At 52.6% G+C, this 24,595-nt stretch overlaps 1 protein-coding gene across 1 annotated transcript in view; it reads right to left on the bottom strand.

Annotated features, from left to right (window-relative positions):
• Positions 1-24,595, bottom strand: part of LOC119460513 (intermembrane lipid transfer protein VPS13A) — a 1,139,096-nt gene that overhangs the window by 478,316 nt on the left and 636,185 nt on the right. The window contains exon 53 of the mRNA XM_037721434.2: positions 22,128-22,256. Within this exon, the coding sequence (XP_037577362.2) occupies positions 22,128-22,256 (129 nt within the window). The remainder of the gene's footprint in view (positions 1-22,127; positions 22,257-24,595) is intronic.

Here is a 24,595-nt window from a genome sequence, read left to right on the forward strand (position 1 = left end):
TACCTGGTGTGACATTCCGAGGATGAGTGCTTCGACGAAAACGGAAAACGGGTGCGCGTTACAATTGAGGGCGCGTTAGAATCGAGTAAATACGGTAAACTTTTATTTTTCGAATTTTCGTGCCGAACCTGCATATAACAAAATCCTCTTTATAACGAAGTTTTTCGGGAATTTGTCAATTTCGTTATATCCAGGTTTAACTGTATTTACTCTGTTTGCAACTGATAATTCAGCACACACCGATATGTCATTGCTTTTTGATTCTCATTTTATAAAATGCAAAGAAATGTTATCATTGTTACTGTGCGTGAAGGTAAAAGGCTCCAGTGGCTCCAACTGAATACCCAATGTGTTTTTACGTCAATTCACAGAACCACTATGCCCTATTTTAATAACAATATTTTGTTTGTCATTAAGCACGACATGCTTTCCCAATGATTGGCGCGTTGCTCGCGTCATTGCCATTCATAAGGAGGGTGATCAATCGTTAACTCAAAACTACCAGCCAATCTTGCCGATTTCCACATGCTGCAAAATTCTTGAACATAATATATTGCTCATTTCATTAAAGATTATCCTGAATCTAACAACTGGATTCTAGTTTCCCAACATGAATCCCATAAAGGCCAAACTACACGTACGCTTGCCGGTGAGCGAAAGCTCGCGCCTGCACATTTTGTGTTTGTCACACCTTACAAGGAACGGCGGTTTGAACCTATGAGACGCGTGCCAGGCTGCGTCCACTTGGCTCAGATTTTCACCTTGGTAGACATCATTTCGTATTTTTGTGAGGCAGCCATAGCACTGATATTTGTCTGGAGAAGATAGGCAGATTTAAAATAGCATTTGTCGCCGTGCGTAAGTTAAATGCAACCACCTTTGCGGGGAGTTTTGGTGAGTCCATTCAAGACTTTTGGTTTAAGGTACGGGAATGCAAACGGCAAGGAAGATGTTAGAAGACAGGGTGCTGTCTGATGCCTCAGCCAAATGTACCCAAGCCAAGAAAATTTATTAGCAACCATCCTGTTGTTGCTAAGCGGACACATCTCGTTAGATCTACGGGAGCCGGAATCGCAGAACAATCTCACATGCGCTATGCACTCATAACTAACATTTTATGAGATTTTAGGAGAGTTTAGAGAAAGCGAAAGCTCATTTCAATAGTTACTGGCAATATGCGAGTGAGAAGTAGCCGTCACGAGACTTCACGGTAAAGTGGGAGCCATGTGCCGCCATGTTAGACAACGCTATTTCTTAGCATGCGTAAACATTATTAGGTATCTGTGCTCATGCTGCGCTTCGACAAGTGCAATCTGCGCATGCATGAGGCACGTGGGCAGGAGCTTTCATGCGCTGGCACGCGTACGTGTAATTTGGCCTTAAATGATTTACTACCACTACACAACTTTTTAAATGCATTCACAACATCGCTGAAGCCATTGTGGTGATGCGCGACTCTCACGCGTCCCCTGATCTTGTTTTCCCTGCATGGCTCCCGTCTCCTGTAATCTGGCTTCGCCGCATAGCTTTACGGCGACGGAGTTGCAGTGTATTACGAGAGATGGCGCTAGTGTTGCGCAGCTAATGCCACCTGACGGCAGGGGGTTGCGCGGGCGCAAAAGGGAGAAGGCAATTCCTCTTCGGGTTGGGATCGGTGAGCGATGCGGACGTCCCGCGCATGCGCCGATCCACACTTCGCGAGACCATCTGGTATGGCTAGGAGCAGGGCACCGGTATGGACAAACACGGATTGTTCGAACGCGCCACCGTTCGTGTGACCGTACACGTGAACGACTAGGCGATGGTGTCATAGCATGGGGCGAACATATTCGCTCACTATGCAGTCGTGGTGAGTCGGACTTCCTTGATTTGTCGCGCGCCCATGTGAATGTTATACGGGTAGTAATACGGCTAGCGTGTATTAATGTATGAAAGGTGCAATAAATGCCCTTTTGTTTGTTTGCACTACTGTGTTGTCGTTCCTTTGTACCAAGAGCACGTGTCAGACCCCCCAGTGTTCTGGTTGGAAAAACTCCAAATGACAAACGCGCCTTACCAACTCTTTCAATGGGCTCCCCACAGGGTTTAGTGGCTTTTGAGTTAATCAGCCGCGTTGCCATTTCGGCCGCATTCCTAAATTTGCGACGCCTCTTTCTCTTCGCACTTTTGCTTGTGCTCAATTCATAGTACCCTTTCTTTCTTTCTGTCAGCGGCTCCTCAGCCTGACCCCTTTCCTGAATTTCTTTCGTGGAATCCGGAAAGATTTCCTCCTCCGGTTTAAATACGTTTTCAGAGCTACCTGTTTCTTCGATTTGCTTTGGCTTTGATCGTCGCAACTCAAGTGTCTGACTACCTTCCAGAATTTCGGTCGGAGAAATGGTAACGATTTCCTCCTCCGACTTAACTATATCTCTGGAGCTACCTGTTTCTTCCTCTTTCTTTACACTTTGATCGTCGCAAGTCAGCGCCTGATTATCTACCTGAATTTCGGTTGGAGAAATCAGAACGCTTTCCTCCTCCAGCTTAACTACGCCTCCGGTGCGGGCTGCCTCATCCTCTTTCATTGCACTTTGTTGATCGTCATTCGGGCTTTCCTTCTCGTGCTCAACAGGAATGCCGAAATGCCAGAGTAACGCACTCTTAGCTTCATCGTAATTGCTGAAATCTTGATCGGATAGGCGAGCCAAGCAACAGGACACGTTTCTGGGAAATACTCCTAATAAACTAAGAGGCCAAAAGCTCTATCGCTGTGCAGACCTGCTCGAAAAGGGCCAGAAAACATTCAATGTTTTCACCTTCCCTAAAACTGCACAGATTAAACCATGCCTGTTGAACTCTAAGCTGCTGTATTTCCCTTCGCATTTCTTCTATTTGAATTTCGTGCTTCTCATTTTTTTTCGCTGTTTCTAGCCTCTCGCACTCCTTCGCTTCCGCCTTTTCTTTCTTCTCGAGACTTATCTTTTCTCAGGCATATGTGAGCTCGTCTTCCTCGAAACTCACTTCATCAATCGCAGTACAAATTTCGGGCTTTCTTAACTTATGGCTAATATCCATTCCGAGCTCTGCTGCTAACAGCAACAGCTCTTCTTTCTTTAACACTCTGATATCCAGCACTTGACGGCGCTTGACAGCGCTTGACAGCGCCTTAGCGCTGTCAGGCGCTGTCAAGCACTTGACAGCGCCTTAGACGAACTCATTGACACAGGCGTTGTGGAAAGGTTGAACAGCCCATGGGGCTTCCCGGTAGTTCTAGTCCCGAAGAATGACGATACTTATCGCCTTTGTGTTGACTACCGTAGGCTGAATGAGGTTACGAAGAAGGATGCGTACCCTCTGCCCTCCATTTCCTCTTTAGTATCTAACCTAGGCGGGGTGAAGTACTTTACGATGCTCGATACCAGTCGTGGATATTTTCAGGTCGAAATGGACGAGCATGACAAAGAGAAAACGGCTTTCACTTGTCACAAGGGGCTCTTTCAGTTCAAAAGAATGTCTTTTGGCTTAGTCGGAGCTCCCACTAGGTATCAGAGGTTGATGGACCAAGTTCTAGGAGATGCGAAGTGGCAACATACTCTCGCATATCTCGACGACATAGTGGTTTATTCGAAAACATTCGACGAGCACTTGCACCACTTGAGAGACGTCCTAGATAGGCTGAGGTCCGCGGGTATCATGTTGAACCCGAGTAAAGCTCAGATAGCTGCGAACAGAATAACGCTGTTGGGATTCATGTTGGACAACGGCCGCATTCTGCCGAGTGAGAATAAGCTCGAGGCTATACTGAGCTACCCATCGCCGAAAGATATCGGCGAACTGAGACGCTTTTTGGGATTGGTGAACTTCTACCGCCAATTCATTCCAGACTTCACGGCAGTGCAAGCGCCTTTAACGAAGCTCTTGAGGAAAGACGAGCGTTGGACTTGGGGTCAAGAGCAGGAGGCGGCACTGCGTGACCTCACCAAGGTGCTCGCTGACACGGCAGAGTTGCAGCTGCCCGACTTGAATAGAGAGTTTGTGATTCAAACAGACGCAAGCGACCTGGGTCTAGGTGCAATTTTGCTTCAGGAGCACAGAGGCATTCTCCGACCGGTTGCGTTCGCAAGCCGTTCGTTGACGCCGGCGGAAAGGAACTACTCGGTGACAGAGAAAGAGTGTCTTGCGATAGTTTTCGCTCTGGCAAAGTTCGACTATTATGTCGACGGAGTGGCATTCACGATTGAGACTGACCACATGGCTCTCACTTGGCTGAGGTGCTTGAGCGAGCCAAGTGGCCGCCTGGCGCGTTGGGCACTGCTGCTGCAGCGTTACGACTTTAACGTGCGCTACTGCAAAGGAAAAAGCAATGCCGCAGCTGACGCACTTTCGCGAGCACCAATCCGAGGCGAGGGAGAAACCCTGGCCGTAGCCCAAGTAAGGGACGCGGAACAACCGTCGATCCTGGGCGAGAGCGTGAACCACGTAGATGTTGTCGGTTCCGCAGGAGTTGTCTTCAGCAGAAAGGAGCTGTTGAGGCTCACCAGAAGGATCCGTTTTGTCGAAAAGTGCTCGACGGGCTCCGGGAGCCGGGCAGCGCGGCCACCGCGCACATGGAGGCAGCTGGTATTGCTGTCGGTGCGGAGCACTCAGGAACAGCTGGTAATGCTGTAAGCGCGCTGGATTCCTATCTGCTGAATTCCGACGGCGTCCTGCTGAGGTATATTCCCACTGAGAACGACACAAGTGAGGCGTTTAAGGTGGTGATACTGCGCGCGTTGAGAGGAGCACTGCTACGCTACTTTCATGACTCGTGCATCGCTGGGCATGCGAGCGGCCCCAAGACTTACGTTAAGTTGTGTCGCTTCGCTACCTGGCCAAGCTTGAAACGGGACGTGGTTCGCTACGCCCGATCGTGTCATGTGTGCCAAAGCGTGAAGCCCCGAGGCGGACGACCGCCCAGCTTCATGCAGCCTATCGACAGCCAGACTCCCTGGCAAATCGAGGCATGTGACGTCATGGGACCGTATCCCACAACACCGAGCAGGAACAAATTCTTGCTGGGCGTCACGGATCACTTCAGTAAACGGGTAGAACTTTTCCCCCTACTAAATCTGGTGGCACGGGTTATCATGGATAAGTTGATGGAGGTTTTCACCAGGTTTGGTTTTCCGGAGCAGTTGATAACGGACAATGCGTTCTACTTCATTGCAAAGGTGTTCGTTGACTCATGTTCCGCACTTGGCATTAAGCATAAGAAAACGACAACCTACCATGCTCAGTCGAACCCCACTGAACGAGTCAATCGCAACATCAAGCACATGCTTGTCACGTTCTCTGAAAGGCATAAGGACTGGGATACCTACCTTCCAGAGATCGGGTTTGCATTGCGATCGACAGTGAACCGCTCGACTGGGTATGCGCCTTCTTCTCTCAACCTGGGGAGAGAGCTGCCGAATCTGATGGATAGGGTTCTCGCGGATCGCAGGGGAATGCCAGTCTGCCGTCAGCACGAGCTGAATACACGACGCATCTACGTGCCAAAATGACGGAAGCTTTACATAAAGAACGCTGTAATCTTCGCACTGCTAGGGCACAGCAGAAGGCGCAGTACGACCGCTCGCATAGGAAAGTCCACTACGAAGTGGGCGATCTGGTGCTTCGACGCCAGCACGTTCTCAGCGATGCTAGCAAACAGTTCGCTGTCTCGCTGGCGTCGAAGTGGACCGGGTCGTATCAAGTGCAAGAGAAGGTTTCCTCGCTTGTTTACCGGCTTGAGAACAAGAAATTTAAGGAAAGCCGATCGGCGGACCGGTACACGTATGCGACCTGAAACGCTACGTGCCGCGTGATGAGCAGTGGGATGACGATCAGGCCCTCCCTCAACCGAGATCGGTGAGAGAGAGCAGCCAGCACCGAATGGCAAGCCTGCAGCCGCGCTACAACCTGCGCAGCAGGCGGGGACCACCGGGCGCTCCCGGTCCCGTTTGATGTTTCTGTCAAATAGCAAGGGGTCACGCGCAACGCACAATGCGAGTGTTAACCTTATATGTGCCGACTTCACTGCACAGATGGAGAATTACAAGCAATCCATGTGCCGCCGAGACGACTCGGCGGCAGGCTGCCCTCCCTTCGGGGAATCCCCACGAGGGCCCTCGGCCCACCACCAGAGGCAGCATCAGGCCTCACCACAGACGCCAGCAAGACCGGCCCCCCGCCCATACACCATGACACCGCTTCCCCAACGGCCCATCGCCTCGCCGCCCGACCTCTGCATCCGCCGAGGCTCAGTCGCCGACACCACAGGAGCCTGGTGTCGGCCCCAAACCAACAGGGCCACAGCACTCGGGACGTGGCGACGTGGACGTCTCAAGGCGACGTGGACATCTCAAGACGGCGTGGACATCTCAAGACGGCGTGGACCCGCCGGCGGCCTGCGTATCCAACAGGCCTTGGCAGTGGCAGGGAAGGGCTCGCACCGGCACGCCCCCGGAGCGGCTGTTCCAAGGCCGGACAGTCCGGGACGTCGGCCGGAGGGCGAGGGGCGCCTGCCTGCCGCTCCAGGCGGGTACAAGGCTGTGCGGCTGTGGGGCAGTGCGGGTCCACCAGAGCCACGACCGGGGGGGCCCTGCACCGGATCCGAACGCGGGGTTCCCGCAACCCACCGCCACTGCAGCAGCGGCCACCTGAGGTGGCCCGAGTGGCCCGGGAGACTGAGTTTGCGGAGTGGCTGCTCCAGGTGGCGACCGGCCACCCAAGCGCCGTTGCTGGAGCAGCGCCTCAAGAAGAGCAGCCACCCGCGGGGCAGCCGGCCGCAGAGCCCCCGGTGGGCACAACGGCCGAGGATGCGGAGGCAGTGCGGGCCGCAGCGGCTGCAGCCGACGCCGGAGGCGGTGGCGTCGGAGGTGCCGAGCGACGACGCGGTACCACTGGCCATGGAAGTGGAGGCCGAATTGTGGGCCATGCTTGATGAATAAAAGGCGTCCACATCTCTCGCGTCCGAGGGTCTTCTTAAGGGGGGGAGGATGTGGGGAGCACACGCCGCCACCTTCTCTCGTGGGCGCTCACCGTCGCTTGCGCACGTAGCCAACGTGGCAGGAGCTGGGTGTACACCTTCTCCCTCGTATGCGCGTCGTCACAAGCGCACGTAGCGCACGCAGCGGGAGCCGGGCGGACACGAGAGAGAGGCACTTTGCCCTCTCCCGGTTCTCGCTCGCCTCTCGCGACGCGCGCGCATGCGCAGGAAGAGGGAAAGTATCCGACGGGCGAGGACGACCTTCCCCTCGCGAAAAGGTAAAAAGGTATAAAAGAGCACGACTGAGAGACCCCCGGGCTCTCTGACCTCGCCGCTGACAGCGGGTAAATCCCATACGGATTTACCCGCTGCAACCCGTGAGTGACCTCATTTGCGTGACTACCACACGCGACGAGGCAAGCCTATTTTATTACTTATTATACCCTCTGCAAGTGTGTTTTATTGTCCACAGCAATAAACGTTGTTGAGTTGACTCGCTTGTTGCCTTATTCGCCCGAACACTACGTAGCTGCGATTATACGCGCTACGGGTGTGGGGAAGACCCCCACACGACATACCGCTCAAGACGAGAGGGCAGACACATGTAAATGATGAGTATGAAGGTCAAAAGAAAATTTTGCAAGTGATTGTCATTATTGGAAATCAACCATGTCTACTAAGCCACGATTGGCTTGCGTAGCTCAAATTGAACTGGAATCATGTTTTCAATGTGGAAGCAGCTGGAACAATGAGTAAAACTTCTGCTGCAGAAGCATCTTGACATGTTCGTTTGCAAGGTGGTTTGATAAAGGGCTACGAAGCGAAAATGGTTTTGAAAGAAGAGGCTCATCCGGTCTTCTGCAAAGCTCGTCCTGTTCCCTATGCATTGAACAATGTCACTGAACAGGAATTACTGGCACTGAAGGAAAGAGGGATCTTGCAGCCAGTCATGCAGAGCAACCGGGCCACACTTGTGGTCATCCCTGCGGGGATTGAGGTACCTTCCCACGCCTCGTCCACTAGCTCGCACATTGTGATTTGCTCAATCTCCGAGAACCGCCGCCATAACAGCAACATGCCAGACACAGCTAACGCGCTGGAGCTAATTTCCCGTGCAAACTGTGCTTCTCCCTTCCGGGTTTAAGTTGCCGCGCAAGCAAACGTCACCGGGACGCGCCCAGATTGGCCTCCTGAGTGGTGGCCCCCGGGCACCCTCTCCACCCGATATTTCTTCCACTGAGCGCTTCCTCGCAGCTGCAGATGCTCACAGGCCCACGAGTTGGTTACGTGGGACCTTTGCTCTCGCGACTCTTTGTTATCGCGCTTGCTGGACCCCTACCCGGTTAGCCCTAGAGCAGCGGGTGCGTGTACTTGATCGGTCTTGCGGTATTTACAATATTTAGCTATTATAGCGATTCTTACTTTTGAATTAGAATTTTTTAGCCTATTAATTATATCATGCCATTTATCTAATTATCATCCAAAAAGATTAATAGAAAACTTATAAAGATAATGAGCAAAAAATCAACTATGCCAGAAATTTCAGCCTTTGCCCATAAGCGCCGTGACTCTCACACTGTGCTGTATCTTGGGTAAATAAACCCTTGTTTGTTGGAGAACTGACTTCAGAGCTTTTGCTGCGCCGTGTCACAGAGTCGACGAACCCTGCTGTAGCGCCTTTGTGCATTGTGGAGCGGAGGAGCGTTGTGCCCTTTCCTGACCGTCGCTCGTTGGGTGAGCCTAGTGCAAACCCATCTCCACATCCCAAAGCTTGAGCACAAGGTGAGACTATGCAGAGACTATTAGGTCACATTAAACCCTTTCATAAAGATTGAACACTACCTTTGCCCCCCCCCCCGTAGAATATATTTGTCCAGTACTGGTTGGTGGGAAAGTCTCCACTATGGTTGATTTAACCACAGCATAATAGCAGCTTCCAGTGCATGAAGATTCGCAGACCTTGACTGGCTCCAGTGTGCATCTGCCTTGCTATATCACCATTCTCACAAGGTTTAGTCCTCCTATGTGTCCTTTTCTGACGAGTAAAAGAAAAATGGCAGACAGAGTTCTGGCAGGTGAGACATCATTTCATATTCATTGTTCGATCGGTTACGACATCCTGTATGACTTTTCAAGGGGTTTTAAAGCCACATTAATTTGGATTTGTTTGAGGCGACTTCTGGCCTGGGAGCTTCTCTTGCAGTGCCCTACAATTGCTCAGGCTTTGGCATACAGTTCTTCAAAGTTCGGAGTGTCTTTTGCACACAAGATGCCTAATTGTAAAAAACGTGCAAAACATTGTAAACTCGACCATCCTGTTTGCGATGCTGCAACCAGGAAGTTTCTGGCATTGTCAGTGACAATGAAAACTGGAACCTCTTTGTTGCGCTTGCTATGAGCCAGATGCACAACTTGCAGCAGCGTAGAGTGAGCCAAACACAACACGTCCAGCATATAAGAACCTTGTCATATAACACACAACCAATATATACACAGCTTGCAGCACAGGGTTGCTAGACGCCTGAGTTGGTTGAGGGGATGCGCCCTCTACACTCTTGACGGAGTCCCCATTCTTTTGCCAGGTTGAAGAGGATATGCTTCAAGTTACTGCATAAATGGCCCCCGGGCATATGCCGGCATCCAAGGTGATAATTATTGTGAAGCCAAAACTCTTCATCAAGTAGGTGGCATGTCAATGTGACACAGCTAACCCCGGGCCTCGAGGCTGTGGGGATTGAGGGTTGCGCCGGCATGATTGCGCGCGCTTCGCCTGCTCTGCCATCCCTCGCCATCGTTCCCCGCTGGCCTCCTTCTCCGCCTGCGCCGCCTAACTGGTTCCCGCGGTGGCGCTGCGCACGCGGCGGTTGGCGGTGGGGGCGGAGCGCTGACGTCACGACGTGGCCGGTTGTCGGTCGCTAGCGGCGAAGCGTGGACTTCTCTCCGGGACCAGCGCACGGTACGTTCATGCTTTCCTCTCGTCCGCCGACACCTTTGTGACTAGGACTGGAGCTCGCGCACGGTGCCTTTGCCCGTGCGGGGAGCGCGTACTTTGTGCTGATCCTTTCCCGACGCTAAGCCGACGAGCGGTGCCATTAGTGCTCGCGCGAGGTCGTACCCCGCCGAGCCGCACTTGCCGAAAGCCTAAGCCGAAGGATATTGCCCGTGCTCTCGCGAGTTGACCCATTGGTTATCGCCAGAGCAAGTAGCATAGCCGCCGGGACTTTTCCTAGCGGCGTGTCCCAGCTTGAGCCTGTGCTCTCGCCGCGACGTGCTATAGGCGCCTGTTATTGTATTTTCGCCCTGGTGCGGGACCCCTTTGGCTCCCCGCCGCGCGGGCGTTTGTGCAGTGCTGGTGCCGACGGTTTCAGTAAATGGTTTCCGTCAACTCAGGGCTTTACTGTGTTTTTGCGTGCGTCGCTCGGTAGCCCCTTGCGGCCTCTGAGGTCACGCGCGAGCGGTGCTGGAGGCGACGGCTGACGCGGCCCGGTGGCTCGCTAAGCTCGAACCCGCGGTGGTTGGTCTCCTGTGAGACACCAAGAACCCACACTGGCGCCCAACGCGGATTCAAAGGCTCATTAAGCCTTTGTCTGTGCTTACCCGAGTCAATACGCCTTAGCGAATTGGACTCGCCGCGTTATGTCTGCTAGGCGTAGTGACCTTTGTCCTTTGTTAGTGCTAGCAGACGCCGCGTTGCTCGAGAACGGGGCCAGGCCCCCCCCTTGAGCAGCGCACTCCTGCACCCTCGCTTGTAACGACCCCCTGTAGGGACGGCAACGCGAGGCGCTACGTACCAGCTCCCTTTGGAGCAGTAGCGTTGTTTGAAAACGGGGTCAGAGCCCTCTCCGAACAGTGCACATGGGCACATTCGTCTGCCACGGCTCCCTTTGGAATGCCAAGCAGTGCGATGTCGCAGCGCTCCCGATCATTGACTCCTTCGGGAGTAAACGGAGCGCAGCGCGGAAACGGGGCCTTAGCCCTCTCCGACTTTTGCCCGTTGGCTGCTTCTCAATTGAACAGCCAAAACCAGTGGTATGCCGCGGCCCCCTGTGGGGAACCTTCAATCACGGCGACCACGAATTCCGCTCATACGTCTCCCTTTGGAGTACACTCGGTGGCGCCCAGTGGCACACCGATCGAGCACACACCTGTTGTATCGACACTGGCTGCTTCTCAATTGAACAGCCAAAACCAGTGGTATGCCGCGGCCCCCTGTGGGGAACCTTCAATCACGGCGACCACAAATTCCGCTCATACGTCTCCCTTTGGAGTACACTCGGTGGCGCCCAGTGGCACACCGATCGAGCACACACCTGTTGTATCAACACTGGCTGCTTCTCAATTGAACAGCCAAAACCAGTGGTATGCCGCGGCCCCCTGTGGGGAACCTTCAATCACGGCGACCACGAATTCCGCTCATATGTCTCCCTTTGGAGTACACTCGGTGGCGCCCAGTGGCACACCGATCGAGCACACACCTGTTGTATCAACACTGGCTGCTTCTCAATTGAACAGCCAAAACCAGTGGTATGCCGCGGCCCCCTGTGGGGAACCTTCAATCACGGCGACCACGAATTCCGCTCATACGTCTCCCTTTGGAGTACACTCGGTGGCGCCCAGTGGCACACCGATCGAGCACGTGCCTGTTTTGTCAACGCTGGCTGCAAGCGGCCTAAGCAATTCACGTATAGCTGCCTCAGGTGGCAGCTGTGAACGACAGCAGGCGCACCCCGCTAGGAGCCCTTTTTGCTCTGGGGACGGCGGCGCGCCGGCCGGTATCCCTGTGGAAACCGCGCCACTGATCGAGCTGGACGTCAGTTCATCCTTGCTCGATCGCGCCGCTAACGCGCCAACGGCTCCCTTTGGAGCAGGCGCACAGACGCTGTTGCATAATGCCGCCGAAATGATCCAGGCGCTCTCTGGGGCAGTTAAAACGCTGTCGGCTGTTCCGAAATGCGCTCACCCCGCTGTACGGTTGGCAGTCCCGACCTACAGCGGATACGGTGACCTGCTTAGTGCCAGGGACTACTGTTACTCCCTCGCACGCTACCAGAGAGCTCTGGGTTTGAACGATCAGGATGCACTCGGACGCGTCGTCCCTGTTGCACTCACTGACTCGGCGGCTAGGTGGTACAGGCTTCCCGGACACCGTGCAACAACCCTCGAGGAGTTCCGCGCGGCATTCCTGCGTGAATTCCTACCCGCTGACTACGAGAGTCGGATGCGGCGAGAGCTTGGGCTACGTACACAGGCTCCTGATGAGTCGCTTCAGGAGTACGTACGGGCGATGCAAGACCTTTTCTTAGTCGCCGAGCCCAATGCCTCGAACGAGGAACGCGTCGAAGGGGTGATCAGGCAGGCACATCCGACCTTTTCGGCGTACCTGCGCGGCGGCCGCTTCCGAAATCTGGAGGAATTAGCCGCCGAGGCAAAGCGCATTCAAGGTGACATTATCGCCGCGCGCGCCTATCGCCCACCGCCGCCCGCCAGCGAGGCCCTTGAGCCGAGCTGCGCGTGGAGAGGGCCTGAGCCCTTTCCCCAACGGCAACAACCCGGCCAAGCTGCTTTTGCGGCTGCAAGCGGGTGTGTTTGGGAGCTGAGCGCGCACGCTCTCGACCCCTACACGCACGGGAGCCTGTGCTGAGCCACCGACCGCAACGCATGCGCAGGGACGCTTTTCGACCCAGCGCATCGCGGAGGGAAACGCTTGTTATCGGCCCATTGGCCAAGCGGCGAGCCGACCCCGGCAGGGAGCTGAGGCTGCTCCGCCTCGGGAAAGATACCGCGATGGAGTACGCTGTTTTCGCTGCCAACAACGAGGGCACATTGCAAGGGATTGCACCGCGCCCCGGTCTCCTGTGAGGTCGGGAAACGGGATAGCAGGTCGCTCGTGAAGGCACGAGTGACCGAACCTTTGCTTGTTCCTTCGGCGTACCGAGCAGGTTGTGTTGCTGGTGCGCACGCGCCGTTTATTCCGGTAACCATTGCCGGCCGCGAATTTTCGGCGCTGCTGGACACGGGCGCAAGCGCTTCGTTGTTCGGCGAACAGGTTTTGTCCCACTTGCAAAAGCACGCAGTGCGCTTGCGGGACTGCCGAACGACATTCAATCTTGCGAAAGGCGTGGCCCATTCGGCTGGCGCCGCAAGGCTGACTGTCAGGTGGGGAGAGCGAATGAGACGCACGCATTTCGTTCATCTAATTAGGACCCTTAAAGCCACTAGCGCTGGCCTCGATAATATTAACGCTTACCATATTAAAATGATTGCACAACATATTGCTAACGTTCTCTCTGCTATCATTAACCTCATATTTAAAACCGGTGTCTTCCCACGTGAACTTAAACGCGGTCGAGTCATTCCTGTTTTCAAAAAAGGTGATCGCACGCTCATGCAGAATTATAGACCTATTTGTGTTCTTCCATTTTTTAGTAAGGTCATTGAAAAAGTTATCGAAAAGCGTCTAACAAAGTATTTAAATAAATTTAGTATTCTTTCGCCCCATCAATTTGGCTTTCGTCCTGGTTTTTCAACTAATCTAGCACTTATAGCTCTTACTGATTACCTTAAAAAAGCAATTGATGAAGGTAAATTTGCAGCCTCCATATTTGTTGACCTATCTAAGGCCTTCGACACTATTGATCACGCAATTCTTTGCGCTAAGCTCGAAACCATTGGAATAACAGGTCCGCCACTACTTCTAATCCGCAGTTACTTACAAGATAGAAAACAAGTCGTTAACATTTCTGGGTGCTACTCTAAAGAAGCTACTACTAATATAGGTGTACCGCAGGGGTCCATATTAGGTCCCCTACTTTTTCTAATTTATATTAATGATCTGCCTAGTTGCCTCTCCTCATCGAAGTGCATTATGTACGCTGATGACACTACTATATTTAATTCTAACAATTGTGTAAAAACACTAACAAGTAAACTAAACGAAGATCTTCTGTCAATCTCCGCGTGGTGTGACCAGAATAAGCTGCAGATTAACCATAATAAGACCAATTTTGTCGTCTTCACCTCGCATCAGAGATCGCCTGACCATCGTCAATCCATTTCCATCAACAATCACCTAATCACTGCAGTTCATAATTGCTCCTATTTAGGTGTGGAATTCGATCGCCACCTTAAATTTAATCTTCACATAGCAAACGTAAAAAAGAAAATGGCATATGGAATACGCGCTCTAATTAAATCACGACCTTATTTCTCATTTTCTACTCTAATGTCACTGTATTATGCTTTCGTTCATTCTCATATCAACTATAACATTGAATCATGGGGAAACACTTATAGCAGTCACTTAATGTCATTGCAAGTCATTCAAAATCGAGCTATTCGTCTAATAACATTTTCATCTCGTAGCATTAACGCTAGTAAGTTATTACATGCTCATAACATTTTGAATGTGACTGATCTTGTTAAATACAACCTCGCCATTTTTATTTTTAGGGCCATAAACAATAATCTTCCAGTAACCATCATACCAATGACGTCTCTTATTAATATAAATAATACTAGATTTGCAGACAATATGAACTTTATATTACCCAGCGTTCGCACCAACTACGGCAAGCAGTCATTACACTTTTCAGCTATATCCCTCTGGAACACATTACCATTTCCTTTAAAATTGTTGAAATCTCACCGGTTTCATACTGAACTTAAGCGCTTTCTTTTAGCTTTATCCGACTCCCATTTTTCAGTGTAGTATGTTTTTTCTTTTTTTTTAACTTTAACTGTGTTTCTATATTTATTTCCTGCATTCTTTTCATCGCCTTGGAAAAAGCACCCTTTGTAGTTCTGCCTATTATTCAGTGATCTGCAACCTTGTTCTTATACATTAACTGCTGCATTTTTTTTTTATGCCTTGTCTTTCAAAAAAACCTGTATTATCGTAAACTTTACATGTTGCCATTGTTTGTTTGTATTAATAATTCTTGTCATCATGCATAGGAGGTCCCATTTCAGTTTTTAACTACGGGACCTCCTTCTGTATATACTTACCATGTAATTAACCCCGTTTTTTGTATTGAATAAACTGATTCTGATTCTGATCTCCCAGGGCTCAGTGTTCCTGTGATTCTCGGCCGGGACTTTCTCCTTAAAACTGGGATCGTTGTGGACATTGCGAATGGCGGCTATCGCGACGGTCAGTTCACGTCGCTAAAGCCGTTCATCAGCCCGCCGGCGTCCGATCTTGCCTGTGCAGATGGGGCGTCGGAATCGTGTCGCGCGCCGAGTTCGGGGGCAAGCCCCCGAGCTTCGCGCTCGCCCGCTCATGGTCCCCTTTGGGATCGAGAGGCACGGCACGAACCGTGTCGCGCGCAGAATTCGGGGGCAAGCCCCTGCGCTATGCGCTTGTCGACTCACAATCCCCAGTGGGATAGAGTGACACGACACGAAGAGGCACCGCATCCTCTGTCCGCCTGTGCGGCTCATTTGGATGATGCACAAAGGCTCGTTTGTCGGCACTGTTCCGCGACAACGCAGACCTTTTCACCGATCAACCGGGCTGTACCGATTTGGCGAGCCACGCGATCGAAACTGGTGGCGCGCTTCCTTTGAAGTGTAACCCCAGGCCCGTCAGTCTTGCCAAGAGGCAGGTGATTGATGGTTTGCTGGAGGAGATGCTATCGGCCGACATTATCCGCCGCTCGTACAGCGCCTGGGCGTCTCCAATTGTGTTGGTGCCTAAGAAAGATGGCAGTCATCGCCTGTGCGTAGACTACCGCCGTCTGAACGGAGTGACTCGTAAGGATGCCTATCCGCTTCCTACGATTAGCTCCATTGTAGGAACCCTGGGCAGTGCGAGGTACTTCACTACGTTGGATGCCTCAAAAGGGTACCTACAGGTCCGGATGGATGCACGTGACCGGTCCAAGACTGCGTTCACGTCCCACAGAGGGTTGTTTGAGTTTACTCGTATGCCCTTTGGTCTATGCAACGGTCCTGCGACCTTTCAGAGACTGATGGACCGCGTCCTCGGGGAAGCAAAGTGGTCATACTGCATGTGCTACCTCGACGACATCGTGATTTACTCACGAACCTTCGAAGAACACTTGGCCCATGTTGCCGATGTGCTCGAGAGGGTGCGGGCCGCCGGGATGACTTTGAATCCTGCGAAAGCCCAACTAGCGCAAACCCGAGTTCAGTTACTGGGGTTTACGCTGGGCGAAGGCTCCATTGAGCCGGATCGGGAGAAACTTCGGGCAATCCTCGATTTCCCCGCGCCCAAAGACGTACGTGGCCTTCGCCGCTTTTTGGGAATGGCCAACTTTTACCGGTCCTTCATCCCGTCCTGTGCCCGAGTGCAGGCGCCCTTGAGCAAGCTCTTGGGTAAGTCGGCCGAGTGGCAATGGGGACCTGAGCAGCAGCAGGCTTTTCGCCAACTGTCTAGCGCCATTGCGGAGACAGCGCAGCTCAGACTCCCCGACCTGACCAGACCGTTCGTTGTCCAGACCGACGCGAGCGATCTGGGTTTAGGAGCAGTCCTCCTACAGGAATACGATGGCGTGTTGCAGCCGCTGGCCTTTGCCAGCCGCTCCTTGATACCGGCTGAGAGGAATTATTCCGTGACGGAGAAGGAGTGCCTCGCTATCGTGTTTGCACTACGTAAATTCGATGTCTACCTTGATGGTACGAAATTCGTAGTGCAAACAGACCACAGTGCGCTAAGCTGGCTGATGCGGCTCCGGGAGCCTGCGGGCCGGCTGGCGCGCTGGGCTCTCCTGATACAGCATTATGACTTTTGTGTGCAGTATCGAAAGGGGAGCACTAACGTGGTAGCTGACGCGCTATCTCGTGCCCCATTGTCCACCCAGAACTTTTCTCCAGGTGCTACAGCCGCTGCCGGTGCCTTAGCGCCAGCTAGCGTCGGGGGCGAAACGAGCGGAGAGAGAGGCGAGTCCGCAAGCGGGCAAACCTGTTTCTCCGCGCTCCAGGCAAGCAGCGCGCCGGAAAGCGTGCGAGCGGGGGAGCTTCACGAAAGCGAACCCATGACGCCGATGGCTGCAGTCCTGAGTGGGGACGAGACCAACCTCCCCTTTGGGAGAATTGGAATCGCTTTCAGCAGGCAAGAGCTACTGAAGGACCAGCAAATTGATCCGTTTTGTCGCGGAGTGAGCGACGGTCTCAGGGAGACGGAGCGCCGAGACGCTGCTGGTATTGCGGCGGGCGCAGGGGGGCCGGAAACAGCGTGTGTCGCTGAGTCCCCCGCGGATTTATATTTGCTGGATCATGATGGGCTCCTGCTGAAATACATAGCCACCGATGATGACGCTGTGGACCCGTTTAAGGTGGTTATCCCCAAAAGTCTGAGAAGCGCACTGTTGCGATGTTCTCATGACGAACCCTTGGCCGGTCATTTGAGTGGCTCTAAAGTTTTTGCGAAACTAAGCCAAACTGTGACCTGGCCTGGCATAAAGCGTGACATTTTTCGCTATTGCTGTTCCTGCCATGTCTGTCAAATGGTGAAATCAAGGGGTGGCAAGCCGCCCGGGCTGATGAAACCAATCGACAGTGAGCGTCAGTGGCAAGTGGCCACCTGCGATCTTATGGGGCCTTTCCCCAGGAGTAAGCAGGGGTTCACACACCTGATGGTAGTCGTTGATCATTTTTCTAAATGGGTGGAACTGTTTCCGCTTCGTAAAGTGACAGCGCGAGCGGTGCTGGAAAGGCTACAGGAAGTGTTTTGTCGGTTCGGCTTTCCGAAAAGACTGATTACGGACAACGCGTCCTATTTCACCGCTCGGGTGTTTGGTGCTACGTGCCGTTCCCTGGGAATTAATCACTGCACCACTTCGCCCTACCATCCCCAGTCCAATTTGACGGAGAGACTCAATAGAACTCTTAAACCAATGTTAGCGGCCTTTGCCGAACGTCAAAAGGATTGGGCAGACCACTTGAGTGAGCTCGCGTTCGCAGTCCGAACCTCCGAGAATCGCTCAACTGGTTTCTCTCCCGCCTTTCTCAATTTTGGAAGGGAGTTGGCTAATCCGGTGACCAGTGTCATGCAATGCCAGCTCGGGGACGAGGAAGCGCCGGCAGACTGTTCTGCTTACGCTTCAGCACTTCGGGACAGGCTTTGTCGGGCTCTCTGTAGAGCAAGGCAGAGTTTAGCGTCGGCCAGGGCCCAGCAGAAGGCTCAATACGACCGGAAGCATCGCCATCTTTCATTTAAGGTAGGTGATCTTGTCCTGAAGCGCAACCACGCTCTTAGCGATGCGACCAAAGGGTTCTCAGCCTCGCTCGCTCCTAAGTGGCTTGGTCCGTACCGAGTGGAGAAAGTTTGGTCTCCACTCGCGTACTTGCTGAAGGATTCCTCTTCGGGAAAACTCAGCCGTGCCCATATCGCCGACCTGAAGGCCTTTGCGTCACGGTCCGACGAGCTTGCGCCAATGCCCAGAGGCACTGCGCGCAAGCAACGGGGCACACCCGGAGCAACGGACCGCATTCGGACCACGCACCGGTACAATCTGAGGAAGCGGTCACCTGTGTGATTTCGCGCCGGACGACGGACTTTTCCGCAACCGAAGGCCCTCAGTAAAATGCGTAGCCTCAGTGGGCTAGCTTCTTTGCGGCCAGTGCACAAAAAGAAGCTAGTCCCAGCCCAGCATATTGCAAGTATGTTTATGTAGTGTTTTAACAGTGTGCATTTTTTCCCCCCATTTTTTTAAGTACGCACGCTGAGTGTATTTATGTTTTTTTTGAAAGTGTGTTTAATTTTCGCGTGTACAGCCTTATAGTTTAATTCATTACGTGTTTTTTTTTTTTTCCTTGTACGTAGACGGTGAAGATTTTTGTTTTTCTTTTCTTTTTCCTTTTTTTTTCTCTTTGCGGAGAAGGGGGTTGTTGGTTTGCGCGGTCGTCAGGCGCGGTGGGGGACAATGGTCCCATTGACTCGTCGGTGTGAGGGGGACGAAGGACGCTTTGCGCCTTCTATGGCGCGGCGCGTTGTGTACGGCGATGAGCATGGCGGTGTTTGGGAGTGTTGCGCAGCTTGGAGAAAACCGCAAGGAGTGTGTGCGTGCGTGCGTGCGCGTGCGTGCGTGGTGCCTGTTGCTCTTCGAAGCAACCAGAAGTCGCACCAACTGCAGCATCGGATCGTCGTGGACACTGAAGGTGGACGGGGTCACTGACCCTCTGACGACAGACCGAGAGCCCGGCTCTCTGCAGTCGCCGCTGCCGTGCAAACGCCTTGCAGCCACGGTTGTGGCTGCCCCCTTTCATCTTGGCTCCGGCGGCGTGGCCACCTGACCCGGCAGTGTCCTGCCCCATCCGGCTGGAGTTCGGGATCGCCACCACCATGAAAGCAACAACTCCGATCTACCAACGGTGAGCCCGTTCCTGCTATCAAGACTGCCCTCGAGACTCCTACGTCTTCGGCCACCGCCCCTAGCCACAGAACTTTACGCGCTGTTTCCCCTTCGCACCTTGGACACTGTCCCGCGCCAGCGGCCGCCTTTTTTTGTTAATATTTCTCCCCCCTCTGCGGCATTTTTTTTTTGTATTATAGAGCGTAGCAGTTTAATTTTTTATTTTCCCACGATCCTTGTATATAATTATTATTTTTATAGTGCATGAAAGTGTTTTGTTTTATATGTCGGAACGCGGTGTTTTAAGAGTACTTGCTGGGCTGAGGTTAGCATTTAGCTTGTGCATGAAAGACTCAATTGTCTTTGGTGCATAAGCCCCTACTAGCTGTTTCGCCAGGCTGGTAGGGGGGCATTTAAGGAGAGGAGGATGTGGGGATTGAGGGTTGCGCCGGCATGATTGCGCGCGCTTCGCCTGCTCTGCCATCCCTCGCCATCGTTCCCCGCTGGCCTCCTTCTCCGCCCGCGCCGCCTAACCGGTTCCCGCGGTGGCGCTGCGAACGCGGCAGTTGGCGGTGGGGGCGGAGCGCTGACGTCACGACGCGGCCGGTTGTCGGTCGCTAGCGGCGAAGCGTGGACTTCTCTCCGGGACCAGCGCACGGTACGTTCATGCTTTCCTCTCGTCCGCCGACACCTTTGTGACTAGGACTGGAGCTCGCGCACGGTTCCTTTGCCCGTGCGGGGAGCGCGTACTTTGTGCTGTTCCTTTCCCGACGCTAAGCCGACGAGCGGTGCCATTAGCGCTCGCGCGAGGTCGTACCCCGCCGAGCCGCACTTGCCGAAAGCCTAAGCCGAAGGATATTGCCCGTGCTCTCGCGAGTTGACCCATTGGTTATCGCCAGAGCAAGTAGCATAGCCGCCGGGACTTTTCCTAGCGGCGTGTCCCAGCTTGAGCCTGTGCTCTCGCCGCGACGTGCTATAGGCGCCTGTTATTGTATTTTCGCCCTGGTGCGGGACCCCTTTGGCTCCCCACCGCGCGGGCGTTTGTGCAGTGCTGGTGCCGACGGTTTCAGTAAACGGATTCCGTCAACTCAGGGCTTTACTGTGTTTTTGCGTGCGTCGCTCGGTAGCCCCTTGCGGCCTCTGAGGTCATGCGCGAGCGGTGCTGGAGGCGACGGCTGACGCGGCCTGGTGGCTCGCTAAGCTCGAACCCGCGGTGGTTGGTCTCCTGTGAGACACCAAGAACCCACAAGGCCCACACGTCGGTTGTCAGCGAGTAGCATGGGGTCTTTAAGCAAACGCTGCGGTGATTGAGGTATGCCCCGGCGCCTTTGCACGGGAATTCACCTGTTCTGTCGTCCTGACGCCTCTCCCTTTTCCACTCGCGATGGTTGTCAGCGGTGGCACTGCACTCGCGGTGGTATGTGGAGGGGGCGATCTTGTGCTGGCGGCGGCAGCTGGCCGCTGGGTGAGCGCGGGGGAGATCTCTCTGGGACAGCACAGGGTACGTACATGCTTTTCTCTCCTCCGCCGGCCCCTTTGTGTCTCGGACTTGAGCTCAAGTATGGCGCTTTTGCATCTACGGCGAGCGCGTACCTTGTTTTGATCCTTTCCGAACGCTAAGCCTAAGGACAGTGCCTAGTGCTCACGCGTGGTAGTGGCTGAGCCGGACTTATCGGACACCCAAGCTGATGGAGACTGCCCGAGCTTTCGCAAGTGGGCCCATTGGTTATCGCGAGAGCAAACAGCAACGCTGCGGGGACTTTTCCCAGCGGCATGTCGCTGGGAGCCATCCTCTCGCAGCGAGGTGCCAGTGGTGCCCCTGTCCGTATTTTCGCCCTTGGCGTGGGAACCACATCCGGGACCAGGCATTTGTGCATATTGGGTCCCGCCGGAGAAAATAAACGGTTTCCACCAACTCAGGGCAATTGCAGGAGCTGAAAACACATCGTTTGACTTTCAGGGAAAACAAGGGGAATGCGGGAGATGGTGATTGAAGACAATGAGTAACACGAGAACAAGGTGAGAGCAGGAGCCAACATTTCGACAAGTGGACTTGTCGAAATGTTGAAGCCTTGAAGAAGACAAGTCCACATGTCGAAACATTGGCTCCTGCTCTCACCTTGTTCTCGTGTTACTTATCATCATTCGACTTTGAGTTTTGGACACCACCTATATATATATGGTAAATGTTTTATTTAAAAATTCAGAAAAGCCATCAGTATCACTATCAATATTGTTTACATTCATGCATTCATGTATGCTCGGTCAACAAAAGCACATGAAAGTTCTGTAAGCAGGATCAATATAAAAATTACATCCATCATGCCCAGTCTCATGGCCAAAAAAGGAAAGAAATTGCATGTAACATTAATACTGCAGCACTGCAGTTGCAACCACTTCAGCGGCTAGCTATGTTTTCTGGAACTTGCTTTAATGTGACTATAGAGTTGATCATAATTAACAATATTATTTGTAATAAATTGTCATGTTGGAGCATTCACGATTTCATTCCATGATTATCACATAGACATCACTTCATCAAAGCCCAAAAGTCAAAAACAAAAATTGTGCAGTCAATAGTCCTTAAACATAACAATGTTGCAATGTATTCTCTAGTAACTCCACTTGCTTGGTCTACTTAATTTCTCAATAAATAATTAAAAAAACAAATCACCTCAACTGCATGCATCCTCTGACCACCAATTGGTGCCTGGCCTTGGCACGACCAAACATGGTACGAGCCATAGTTGCTGCACTAAAACAACATTATCTCTTTTATACCAGGTGCTGCATTAGAATTAACAGCTGTGGAGTGCTGCACCCACCTTGAGGTGCAGCTCTATGGTGTACGGCAGCAGATTGTGAACCACGATGGGTGGCACAATGAGTAGTGTGCAGTTGGGCAGGGTGCCTTGGGCCACTGGGCGTGCGTCACGACTTTCCTGGCACACCACCTGCAGTGAAAAGCCAGTGTTGTTCTGGGAGCACACCTAAGGCTGGTGCAATGCACCCTTTACAGCAACTATGAATGGATAACAGAAGGGTATGACAGCTGCACTTGTCGTAGAGGAAGAGTAAGGTCAAATGTAGCAACCAAAGAAATGACTTGTGCCTTATACCATACACTGTCAAGGCACAGGCAAGCTATGTGGCAGTTAACTTGAAGGATGTTTAAAAAAATGCCTGCGCCATATGTGGACACTACTGTTGCAGTTGACTGGAGGTTTCTAGTTCAGTGCTGGTACACCCAAGTGCCAACAAGACTGCAAAGTGTGGGGGTCTTCCCCAACCTGTAGCGCGTGCAATCGCAGCTACGTAGGGTTTGGGCGAATAAGGCAACAAGCGAGTCAACTCAACGTTTATTGCTGCTGGCAATAAAGCACACTTGCAGAGAAAAGTCCGCTCTGTATAATAAGTAATAAATAGGCTTGCCTCATTGTGTGTGATAGTCACGCAAGCGAGCTCACTCACAGGTTACAGCAGGTAAAATCCGTTCCGGCAGGTTCGGTGTAGCGAGGTCAGAGAGGGCCCGGGGGTCTCTCGGTCACGCTCTTTTATACCTTTTTACCTTTTCGCATGGGGAATGTCCTCCTCGCCCATCGGATACCTTCCCTCTTCCCGCACGGGTACGCGCGTCGCGAGAGGCAAGCGAGAACCGGGAGAGGGCAAAGTGCCTCTATCTCGTGTCCGCCCTGCTCCCGCTGTGCACGCTAAGGGTGCATGTGACGACGAGCGTACGTGGGAGAAGGTGAGACACCGGGCTCCTGCAGCGTGCACCACGTGTGCATGGGACGACAAGCGTATGCGAGAGACGATGGCAGCGTGTGCTCCCCACAATATATATATATATATATATATATATATATATATATATATATATATATAGATACAGTAAAACCTCGGTGATACGAACCCGGCTGATATGAATTTCGGTGTGATACGAATTCGTAACATTCCCCGGCCGAAATACACTGCATCGCTCACAATACGAAAAAAATCCATGGTTCCGAACGTGTTGCCGCGACGCTGCGGATCATACGAACGCGTGAGCAACAGCGGCAGCGGCCGAGCCAGCGGGCGACCGGCACGAACAAGCCGGCACAGCGAGATCTGGGCGGGATCCGTAGTCGCCACGCAACCGACTACGTCACGCGGCTGTGCGATCTCTCATTGGTCCCCACATTGAGCCGACAGGACCACATCACAGCCTAGCCTATGCTTAGCGAGAAAGTAGACGAGGACCGCTGCTGCAACGATGACCGAGGCGCAGCCCCTGCGGTCAAAACGCTCCCTGCACTCGACGTGCTCAGGCGTTCAGTGGCGTGCGAAAAAATTCCCAAGATCACGTGCGCGCACTCATACGCCTTTCGGAAGGCGATAGTTGACGATTTGGGCAAGAAGAAAACGTCCCGTTGATACGTTTTTCAAGCGACCGCGAAAAAAGAAAGAAAAAAAAAAGCCGCAGTTTCACCTGAAAGGTGAAGCAACGGAAGCGCACCACCAGCAGCGAGCGAATTGACCTTTGCACAGTTTCTCGCTTTGACGCGAATTAAATGACAAAGGCACAGTGCGAATGAAGTAGAGTGTACTAGACACTCTAATACGAAGCTACTGGCACTAGGCGCACTTTGTCAACGTCACAGATCGTTTTGAAGATAAGGTCCGTGTGGGTGCGCACTTTGCGCACGTCGCAAAGGGCGCATTTTAATCACTGGACCTAACAACAGAAACTCACCCATGCTTATTTCGCGTTAGAAAAGAGTGCTCGCGCATGGTACGAGAACCGGGAAGCAAACTTGCACACGTGGGGCAATTTTCGGCGTCAGCTCCTCGATATATTCGCAAGCCCGGACCGGCGCGATTACGCGCAGCAACTTATTGAGGCTTGCGTACAGAAGCTGAACGAATCCGTCGTCATGTATGCCGAGGATATGGCTCGTCTGTTTCGCTGAGCTGACCTTGATATCACCGAGGCGAATAAGGTGCGTCATCTTATTTCATTTCATTTTATTACCTTAAAAGCCCCATAGGGGCATTACATAAGGGGTGGGCATACATGTATTTATTATACATCAGTTTAAGGACAACAGAGCACAAGTTTTAAATACAACACACGTGAAAATTAGGTACATAATTCCATCTAGTACACAGATAGATAGCATATATCCCGTACATTTTTTTTTTATTCTGAAAAATGGTCTGTTAGTTTTTGCATAAATGTAGGTGCACAAGTTATGGCAGCAATTTGGTGGGGCAGGTTGTTCCAATCTGTTGCTGCGCGAAAAAAGAATGA

Source organism: Dermacentor silvarum, chromosome 8, assembly GCF_013339745.2.
Source record: "Dermacentor silvarum isolate Dsil-2018 chromosome 8, BIME_Dsil_1.4, whole genome shotgun sequence".
Classification (NCBI taxonomy): Eukaryota; Metazoa; Arthropoda; class Arachnida; order Ixodida; family Ixodidae; genus Dermacentor; species Dermacentor silvarum.